General features: G+C 51.5%; 1 protein-coding gene across 1 annotated transcript in view; it reads left to right on the top strand.

Moving 5' to 3' along the window:
* Positions 1-283: 283 nt before the first annotated feature.
* The window catches only part of PRDM5 (PR/SET domain 5), a 66,639-nt gene continuing 56,116 nt past the window's right edge, over positions 284-10,806 (top strand). The window contains exons 1-2 of the mRNA XM_006105925.3: positions 284-442; positions 1,002-1,124. Coding sequence (XP_006105987.1) covers positions 284-442; positions 1,002-1,124 — 282 coding nt within the window. The remainder of the gene's footprint in view (positions 443-1,001; positions 1,125-10,806) is intronic.

Here is a 10,806-nt window from a genome sequence, read left to right as displayed (position 1 = left end):
GCACAGGAGACAGATTGGTGGGTGCTTTATGAAGCAGAGCAAGTGCCCAGAGCCTGCAATGCCAGGTCTTGGAGAAGCTAGATTTGAACAACCCGGATTCCAGAATGTTCAGTGGAGCGCCTGCTCCTTTGTCAGGTACCCCGCCCGCCAATGGAAAGCTGAGTTGGTCTGATGAGGAGGGCTCATGGCATGAAACGGAAAACCAGCCCACTGTCCACAGCAGGCCACGAACCAGGCAGGGAAAGACAGCGTGGACCCGGCTTGAGCTGGTTAACAGGGACTGATGGCTGGCGGGTGTGGGGTCCACTGGCGGGGCCAACAACCTCCGCACGAGGAAAGGATCCAGCAAGCAGGTGTGGAGAGCAATGAAAAGGGTTATTCCAGCTCCCCATCCGCCAACTGGGGAGCGCAGCAGTACCCCCTCTTCCGTGGAGCACAGAGGGTGGGCTGCAGTTACGGTTCTCTCTCCACAACTGCAATTGTGACGCACCTACTGAGATAAACCTACCAGCCCACCGGCGTGGCTCAGTGGTGGAGCATCGACCTATGAACCAGGAGGTCACGGTTGATTCCCGGTCAGGGCACATGCCCGGTTGCAGGCTCCATCCCCAGTAGGGGGCGTGCAGGAGGCAGGTGATCTGTGAGTCTCTCTCATCACTGATGTTTCTATCTCTCTTGCTCCCTCTCCCTTCCTCCCTGACATCAATAAAAAGTATTAAAAAAAAAGATAAACCGAGGAATTGATCATCTTGACTGGAGGAGAGTGGCCGGTGTGGGGTTCCTGAGAGCGGATGACGCTGTGAGTCACCGGGGAGCCTGCCCGGCGGAGCAGCGGGCCCGGTTGGTTCGCGTGTTTCCGGGGAAGCAGGGGTGTTAACCGGCGTCTGTTCAACGCCTGCCTACAGGCAAGGTGTACACTTAGGGTACGACGCCGTGTTCCGACCTCGGTGGCTTCGGAGCAGCGGATGCTGACCTCCGGTACCTTGGCCTTTGTGTTCCAGGTCCGCGGGAGCCAGGGGGAGGTCCTGTACGTTCTGGACGCCACCAACCCACGCCACTCCAACTGGCTGCGCTTCGTGCACGAGGCCCCATCGCAGGAGCAGAAGAACTTGGCTGCCATTCAGGTGAGCCTGTTACCTCTCGTTTGTATGGTGCTCAGCGAGGGGCTCAACTCCTTTGTAACGGGGCTCCATGCGCTCAGCTGATTCCCCGGTGACCTGCTTCATAAACAGCCAGGAACTCGTAAAAGCAGAGCCATCGCAGCTCGCCTGCATGTGCAGGGGCGGGCACGCTGTGGCCCCGGCGACCTGGCCCAGACCTGGCGTTCTGAGAACCCGGAGGGCACGAGCTACATGCTCTGATATTGTCTTGGAGGCTCCTGCTGTCAAGCGCTGCTGATTCATCCCGTGGATGTTTATCGATCGGTTTTTAATTTGCTCGCGCATTTGGCTCCTCGCACGATAGTCTGTTGCTGTTTGGGCAAGGCTGTCTGGAGGAAGCGTACTCAGGAGCATCCCACAGCTTTGAACTTCTTAGGAGAGTGTGGGAGCCAGGGCTCTCCAGAGAAGCAGCCAGGAGGGTATATATCTCTGTCTGTCTGTCTGTCTGCCTAACTTCCCACCTGCTTACCTAGGGACAGAGAGACACGGAGATTTGTTATAAGAAACTAGCTTGTGGGGGAAAGAGGCTGGCAAGACCCACACCTGCAGAGCCCGTGGCCCACTTGAGTCCGGAGGCCACAGGCTGCTCCGAAACCAGGGGGAGCTGACGTCCCGACATCGGCTGTGGGACCGGAAGGGCAGGTGTCCCAGGTGGAAGGTCATGAGGCGGGAAAATTCTCCTTACTCGGGGGAGGAGCACCCTTTGTTCCACTCAGGCCGTTAACGGATTGGACAAGGCCCACCCACACCATGGAAGGCAATCTGCGTTACTCACCATTATTCACCTCCATCTGCTTCGGTGTCAGGCTCATGGAAAACACCCCAGGGGATGCGTGGACAACTTCCTGGGCACCCCGTGGCCCAGCAAGTTGACACGTAAAATAATGATCCTAGGAGGGAGCCATGGCTTTTGAATTCTGTGTTCCTGTCTTCTAGCATAGCGCTGCTTATAACGTTAGGCTCCGGTGGAAACTGTGAGTTGGACTTAGGTGATAAAGAGAATCCTACATAATAAAGAGGTAATATGCAAATTAACCCTCACGCCCTCACAAGATGGCTGCCAACAACCAGGTTGGCAAGGGCGTTAGTGAGGGATGACCAAACAACTGAACAGCAGGAGGCGACCAGGCTGGTGGGGGGGGGTGCCGTTGGGGGCGACCAGGCCAGCAGGGGAGGCAGTTGGGGGCCATTAGGCTGGCAGGGGGGGCAGTTAGGGATGACCAGGCAGGCAGGCAGGTGAACGATTAGGAGCCAGTTGTCCAGGATTGTGAGAGGGATGTCCGACTGCCGGATTGGGCCTAAACCAGCAGTTGGACATCTCCTGAGAGGTCCTGGATTGGGGAGGGTGCAGGCTGGCCTGAGGGACCCCCCGCCCCACCCCCTGTGTACGAATTTCATGCACCGGGCCTCTAGTAAAGAAATATTCTGCTGAGAAACTGACTGATCACACGTGAAAACCCAGCCCCTGGATCTTAAACTGCAGAAGAGGGAAAAAGAGTAAGGGAGCCAACATTCCGTTGAGTATTTACTGCATGTGATGTTCTAGAAGCTTCACACACATCATGTCATTTATTCATAAAATTTCTGAGAGTTTAATATTGGCTGAGCATCATGCTGATGTCAACTGGTTGTGAATATGAAACCAACAGTGGCAAAAGGCAGAAAGCACAGAATTAGGTTGTACATTTACCAGAAGCCACAGTCCTGGAGAAATTTCATTTCCTGATGTCATTGACCACATTTTTTTTCAGTACAAATGAGAGTCGGATACCCAGTGTGATTACTGTCTCTTTCTGTATGGAAAAATGAGAGATGGCTCTTCTTAGAGTGGAGAATGGGATCTTTTGGCAGCCGGATATATGTAAACCACTTTTAAAATTATTTATGACACACATTAATCCAGTTGATCCAGCCACCGATTTAGACGGATCTTTTTTTAATGTGGAGACATTCATTCTTTACAGGTATCTTATCTGTTTTTGTAGTTTCCTGCGGCAAACTCATCTCACGAGGTCTCAGTTCTGTCATAATTTTAATTTATAGACTCCGTCTGGGTTTTTTTTTGGTAAATATTACTGATTTCAGTGCTGCGTACAGAGCTATGACATTTACTTGGCTACCCTGTTGTTTTGTAGGATTTTATTATTGGGTTTTAGATAATATTATTCTTTCCAAATTAGATTCTTTTTTTAAAATATATATATATATATATATATATATATATATATATATATTTTTACAGAGAGGAAGGGAGAGGGATAGAGAGTTAGAAACATTGATGGGAGAGAAACATCGATCAGCTGCCTCCTGCACACCTCCTACTGGGGATGTGCCCACAACCAAGGTACATGCCCTTGACCAGAATCGAACCTGGGACCCTTCAGTGTGCAGGCGACACTCTATCCACTGAGCCAAACCGGTTAGGGCTCAAATTAGATTCTTTTCTTCTTATGCTTAAGCAATGATTTTAAGCTTTCCTCGAGTTCCTTTAGTTGAGGAATTTTTTCCTCGTTCCTGTTTTTTTGTTGTTTGTTGTTTTTTTTCTGTAGCATCGGTAGTTCTCTCCATTGCCCCAGTCTTCCCGGGCGTCCAGTGCTGAGCTTTGAGCTTTGCATGAGAGTCCTGTAGGCCATCCTTGCTCCCCTCCTGCTTTTTCCTTAGAGCGAGAGATCCCTTTAGCGAATGGGATGCTCTGTCAGTACGTGTTTGTCTCCATCTTTTATTTCCCACAGTTGCCCCCTCTATGCTCTTGTTATCCCACAGGTCTCTCTTTCTTAAAAAAAATATTATTTTTAAATCCTCACCGAGGATATACTCATTGGTTTTAGAAAGAGAGGAAGGGAGTGAGAGAAATACTGATGTGAGAGAAACATCCATCAGTTGCCTCCAGTACATGCCCCGACTGGGGAATCAAACCCCCAACCTAGATATGTGCCCTGAGTGGGAATCGAACCCACAACCTTTTGATGTATGGGATGATGCTCCAACCAACTGAACCAGTGTGACCGACTGAGACCAGGCCCTGGCAGGTCTCTCTTTGTGAGTAACTATGGTTTTCAAGACCGACACAGTGCCCAGGTCTGTTCAGTGCGCCCGGTAGTGCTTTTCTTCCTCTATAGCAGTGGTGTTTCTTTTCTTGGAGGAAACAGGGGTCTACAGAAGCCGACTCTCCCACCGTCAGTGCTCCAAGAGGTGACTGTGCAACCTAACAGGGTTGAGGTGGGCGGGACCAGAATGGACCGCAAACCAGCCAGAGGCTCCGGGAAGCTTCAGGCTTGAACCCAGTTAGAATCTGCGTGTGTTCAGAGGCACCGGCAGCATCTTTGGTGCGGAAGTGATGACAGTCCTCATAACCCCGTTTTACCCTTTGCTCAGAGGGACGAGCGTGCACTGTGACCACATCTCTTGCTGTGGAGCAAAATGTGGGTCTGTGTTTGCTCCCCCAGGGTAGCGTTTTTCCTACCTGAACAGTAGCTCGAGCAGCAGATTGCTCAGGGCTCAAATTCGCATCCGCCCTGGGGGCAGAGAGCGGAACAGTTGGGTCCCAACTGTTCCCTTGGCTGCCAGCGGCCAGCCTCCCCATTGGTGGGGCAGCCTCCTGGGGTCGCATTCCAGAAGCTCGGACTTGGTGAGAGGAGATCGTTCTGTGTCCTGCGTAATATTATGAGTCCCCAGCATTCCGAATTGCATCTGAAATGCGGGGCATTCAGGAAATTTTTTATTTGAGCTGTACGTCCCAGGAGTGGCGTAATGAGAACCATTTGCGGCTCTGTGGCTTTCTTGGTGGAAAACATCAATACTTGGTCCAAATTTTTTTTTTGGACAAGGGATTAAGAATGCGAGGTCTGTTTGCACAGAGGATTGGAACTCTTTTGTGGAGACTCGATTATATTTCTAGTTTTGTAACTTACTAGATTTTTGGAAAAATTGCTTTGGACATGATTTAAAATATCTGAATTATTGAAGAAGGATCTCCTAGGCAAACAGTTCTCTCCACAGGCACACATTTCAGAATCATTAGGTGAACTGTTTGTTCAGACTTCTGAAAACTATGTCCCAAGTAAACCAGGAAATTCTGAATATGAAAGATGTGGCTTAAAATGAACCAAAAGAATCCCTAAGCTCTATGAGAAACGGATGATTCTTAACTGTTAGTTTTGTAGCGCTGAGGGGAAAAAAATGTACTATCATAGTTGAAAAATTATTTGACCTCAGTGTTTTTGCAAGCTTTCAAAACTGTTGTGATAGGAAACTATTTGATTAAGTACAGAATTAGTTCACGTAAAGCTGCAACTTGGAATTTCTTGGACTTTTCAGAGAAAGGGTTACATCTCACGTTCTTTGGGATGTGGTTTCCTTCATCCTCCCGGCACTTGTGTAAAATGTTATCAGCGTAAATGAAAGGTGCTTGGTGTCTAAGGAAGAGCAGCCTATGGAGACCCGGCTGGGACCTGCCCTCCTTCCGAGGGGTCAGGCTGCAGAGATGGCCTCAGGGAGTCCAGAGGGCACTGGCCCTTGAGCTGTGCTTGTGGTATCGACACGCTGCGCCCCAGTTCTGAAGTCAGTTTGGGTCCCCGTTACCAGGAGACCGGCTTGGTGATTTAGCAGTTGCCCCCCGAGCCCCGCCCGTATGAGAACAGACCAGGCAGTGTTCCCGGAGCCTTCGACATGGCAGAGCCGGGAGAGACTGTGAGTCTCCACACGGAGCAGCAGTTTGGATGCTATGAGCACGGATTGGACCGTCCCCTTTGCCATCAGCACCAGGTCCTGACGTGTCACTGGTGCTGACGCGGGTCCAGGGGGCAGTAGTACCAACACATGGCCAAGCAACCAACCAACAAAAAGAAACATCAGAACGGCCCAAATTATAGTCCCTCCAATTGTTGTTTTTTTTTTCTGTTTGTTTCTTATCAGGTTCATACAAGTAAATTTCTACAGTATTTTCCAGACTGTCTTTTATTTTTTAAATATATTTTATTGATTTTTTTACAGAGAGGAAGGGAGAGGGATAGAGAGCTACAAACATCGATGAGAGAGAAACATCGATCAGCTGCCTCCTGCACATCTCCCACTGGGGATGTGCCCGCAACCAAGGCACATGCCCTTGACCGGAATCGAACCTGGGACCCTTCAGTCCGCAGGCTGATGCTCTATCCACTAAGCCAAACTGGTCAGGGCAGTTTTTGCTTTTCTTACCAGAATTTGTCAGCTGGCCAAAGGAGGGGCCTTGCAATTATTTTATGACCTAAAACGATTTTTTTGGGGGGGTGGGATTCTGAGTGAGTCTTCGTTTGCAGATTGAAGAATAGCAATTAGCTTACAAAGTGGCTGCAGGGACTGATGTTCTTGAGCTCCTGTGAGAAGGACCACGGGAGAATATATTTATGTGGGGGGCGGAGGGGGGAAGCAGAGGTTCTGAAGTACAGTAACCTCCGTCTTGTGTAAAAAACTGCTGTTTGAAATTGTAGCCCTGCTCTTCTGGCTTCTGTAAACGCTTGCTGGCTTAAATAATAGGGAAAATAAGACCACTCCCACTCCAGAGAGGCCATAAACTCTGCCCCGGACAGAGCTGTCAGTGCTGGCACCAGGCCAGGCCTTGAGATATGGTCTCACGGCCCTGTCCCAGCTCACAGGCCTTTTTCTCAGAAGGCCCGGAAGTCTCGTTCCAAATTTGGAAGACAAAGAGCTGAAAAAAGTATAAATAGGGAAGACTTCCACCATGTCGGGGCCCAGAATTTGACAGAGACACTCTGCAATGTGGCTTATTGATTACGGCGCCTTCTGATTCACAGTATAACAGTTCAAAGCAAACATCTGTGGCTGGTGTCTTATGTGAACACTTAGGAAGAGTTACCATTAAACGGAGTGACATCTGTGAACGCTTGAGGGGAAACTTCACCTCGGACCTGTCCGTGACCCGCCCCTTCGGTCGCACCCCACGTAGTCTGTCAGGAAGTGGGGCGCTTCCTCCTCAGTCAGGAATCCGGTTACATCTCAGCGCCCCCTCTGTTCCCCGCGGCAGCCCTTCCAGGTGGCCGCTCTCCGACCCGGATTACGGCACTGGGCGCCCAACTGTAAGCGCTGAAGGGGAATCTTACCCAGCGTGTTTCCTAATGGGCGCTGTTCTTCTGTAGACGTGGGCATTCCAGTTCCGCGCACGCGGCTCCTGTTTGTGACCTGTTTGAGCCGCGGTCACGTCACAGGGATGGCTTCTGCTGCAGGGCTGATGGGCATGCCTGTTCCCTGCCTTCAGGAAGTCACCTTGTGGGATGCGAGTAAAGCCATTGGTCACATGAATTACTTGACAGAAGCACAGAAATAAATAGTAGCTCCAGCTGAAGTTGAGGCAGAGCGAGCTCCTTTGGAGCACCCACATGGATTTAGGGGGCTGGAAGGGTGCACGGAGCGGGGTGGGCTGAGCAGCGGCAGCGGCAACTTTGTGACCACGCGGAGACCTGCGTGCGCCCGGGGCTGTGGAGGGGAGGTGAGCCGGGTGACACAGGAGGCAGGTTCACGTGAAGGCCACTGGGACGCCAGGACCAAGCGGGTTCAGGTTACAGAGCCCCCTTGCTAAGCCTGGGGAGGCCTGTGGGGGGACAGGACTGTGTGCTGAGCACCCTGGGCTGGGGCGGCAGAGGGGCGTGGGCCCGCCAGCACTAGGCAGAGGCCGTGAGGGGCAGAGTGGCTCTGCAGAGCACGGGGCTGGAGTGAGCGTGGCCCGGGCTCCCTGAGTTAGCCCACGTCCTGGAACCCCCTCAGTTGCAGGCGAAACGGGTGCCTGACCCTTTAAGGACAGACCAGATGAGCAGGTGGTGCCGAGGACCAGGCCAGGGAGGAGGTGAGCCCGCAGAGGGCAGGGCAGCCGGGGCGGCCGGCGGGGAGCTGGCTCAGGGTTCGGCGGAGCGCAGTGTGGCCAGATGACATTTGGTGAAAAGCTGCAGTGTCAGAGCAACTTGGTTTGTGTGACAGTTTTGAAAAGAAAGTATTGTAACCACTGGATTTCCGGAGTTATCGCACGCTAAGCGCTCCCCGTCATGCAGGCTACCGTGTGCCGGGCACCTTGCTGGGTCTTCCTCCTCGTGACCCGCCTAGAGCAGCTGTTATGTCCCCCACCTCCTAGATGAGGAACTGGGGGCTGAGAGAGGAAGCAGCTTGTGGGGTCCCGTGGCGGATTCATCGCAGGAAGAGACTGGGCCCTGGCAGCCCCTCCAGGCATGAGGCCCACCGGCCACTGCCTGGCAGCGAGGAGCAGGGTCCAGACTATTGTTCTCTTTTACCCCAAGTACTACATGCCGTTCCAGAAAGACTGTAACATAGGGGCTGCCAGAGGAACATGCAGAATTCCCCAAAGCCCCTTTGCTTAGAAGCGAGCTATATTAACACCGTTGTTGATATCTTGTTCTTTTGGAGGCACACGCGTGTGCACGTGTGCAGACACACACATACACAATACATGCATAGATATACATATATAGCATACAGTTTTTTCCATAAACATTACATTTAATAAATATTCTAAAACCAATTATTAGACATTTTATCTTTCTAACTTACATTGTTGGACATTTAAGCTGTTTTAACTTTAAAATATATGTATATTTATTGGTGTCAGAGTGGAAGGGAGAGGGAGAGAGAGACAGAAATGTCAATGATGAGAGAGAATCATTGATCCACTGCCTCCTGCACGTCCCCTAGTGGGGATCGAGCCCGAAACCTGGGCAGGTGCCCTGACTGGGAATTGAACCGAGACCTCCTGGTTCACAGGTCGACTCTCAGCCACTGAGCCAAACCGTCCTGGCAAGCTCTTGTCACTCTTTGGTGTAACGAACAGCATAGAGTAGAAGTAAGTAGCTGAAAATGACGTGCACATAAAACCAAGTGAAAGAAGCCTGAAAACCACAAGAAATTCGGAGCGATGGGCAGGGATGCAGGAAATGATGACGGCTGTCAAGTCACCCTCTGGTGATCTCCCCGTCCCCAATACGACGGCCACCAGAGGCTGAGAGCGGTTGCTTTGGGACAGGCCATGACATCGAACAGCCTCTTTCAGCGAAAGCGTTTTCAGCGGAATCACCCAGAGCCGGTGGCAGGAGCCCAGCGGTACCGGGAGGCGGCCAGCCCGTGGGGTGTCATGCACGGAGCGGCTGTTACGGAGGGACTGTGTGTAGGGCAGTGCCAGCCAACCCAGCGACCGGCTGTGGTGGCTGCGATAAAGTGAACTTGGGGATCTGAACATGAACACGTGAGCATCTGGTAGCGAGTGGCCGGGCGGGCAGATGCGGGCAGGGAGGGGGTGCGAAGTCTGAGGCTGGGCCAACGGGCCTGACGCCTTCTTGCCCAAGGGCTGGCGGGGATCACCCCGATTCCAGAGGCCAGGCCTCTGGCAGGTTCCCGCCGGGACGCCTTGACAGGAGGAGAAGGTCATGAATGGCTGTTGAAGGATGAAACCCATTCACTGTAGGCCAGGAGGCAATTGAGGGGGACACTTCTCAAAGCCGTTGTGATAGCCTGGGGACAGGAAGAGGCCCTGGTCCGGCAGCGGTAGGAGAAGCTGTCCAGACCAGTGATGGCGAACCTATGACACGCGTGTCAGAGGTGACACGCGAACTCATTTTTTTGGTTGATTTTTCTTTGTTAAATGGCATTTAAATGTATAAAATAAATATAAAAAATATACATCTTTGTTTTACTACGGTTGCAAATATCAAAAAATTTCTATATGTGACACGGCACCAGAGTTAAGTTAGGGTTTTTCAAAATGCTGCCACGCCGAGCTCAAAAGGTTCGCCATCGTTGGCCTAGACAGTCCCCTAGAGTGAATGGGTTGGAGCCACAGCCGGAAGGACACTGCTACTCCTTCACGCTCCTGGCTCTCGGGGGGATCCTGCGGGTGGTCCCGGAGCCGCAGCGCTGCCTTTCCTCTCATTAGACTGAAGTGACTGCTGCGTTCAGACCCGCTCTTGTGTCAGAGCCCCGGATAGGCATGCGTGTCTTGTGACTGTGGGCAGTTTCAGTCCGTGTATCACGTTTTAAAATTAAAAATCGCTCTTTTCCTGGCGCTGCGAAGGCCGGCACCACATTAATGACTAATATGTACGCTGGACGTTTAACTAATTGGCTTTCTTGGGTGTCGACGAGATAAGCACGGAGATTTATGACTGTTCTGAAGGCGTCGCCGGGTGCGTCCTCGGTTGCTTTGGGTAACGCTTAGCAGGTGGCTTACCACTCCTGGAAAGTGCTGCTTCTGCGTGAATTTAAGAAGAGACCGCTGTGCTGCGTGTCTGCATCGTTGTTTGTTGGTGTTTGTTGCACGCAGAGTAATGGCTGTTTGGAAGCTAACACCGTGTTCTCACTTAGACCTCACTCTTTTAGGTTCTCGGAGGCACGGGATTCAAAACCCTCCAGGAATCTCTAAGTCAGCGGTTCTCAACCTGTGGGTCGAGACCCCTTTGGGGGTCGAATGACCCTTTCACAGGGGTCGCCTAAGACCATCGGAAAACACCTATATAATTGCATATTGTTTTTGTGATGAATCACTATGCTTTAATTATGTTCAATGTGTAACAATGAAATTGGGGGTCACCACAACATGAGGAACTGCATTAAAGGGTCGCAGCATTAGGAAGGTTGAGAACCGCTGCTCTGA

This window comes from Myotis lucifugus, unplaced genomic scaffold (genome assembly GCF_000147115.1).
Source record: "Myotis lucifugus unplaced genomic scaffold, Myoluc2.0 scaffold_736, whole genome shotgun sequence".
In the NCBI taxonomy this organism is placed as follows: domain Eukaryota; kingdom Metazoa; phylum Chordata; class Mammalia; order Chiroptera; family Vespertilionidae; genus Myotis; species Myotis lucifugus.
This window is presented reverse-complemented; position numbering and strand designations above follow the sequence as displayed.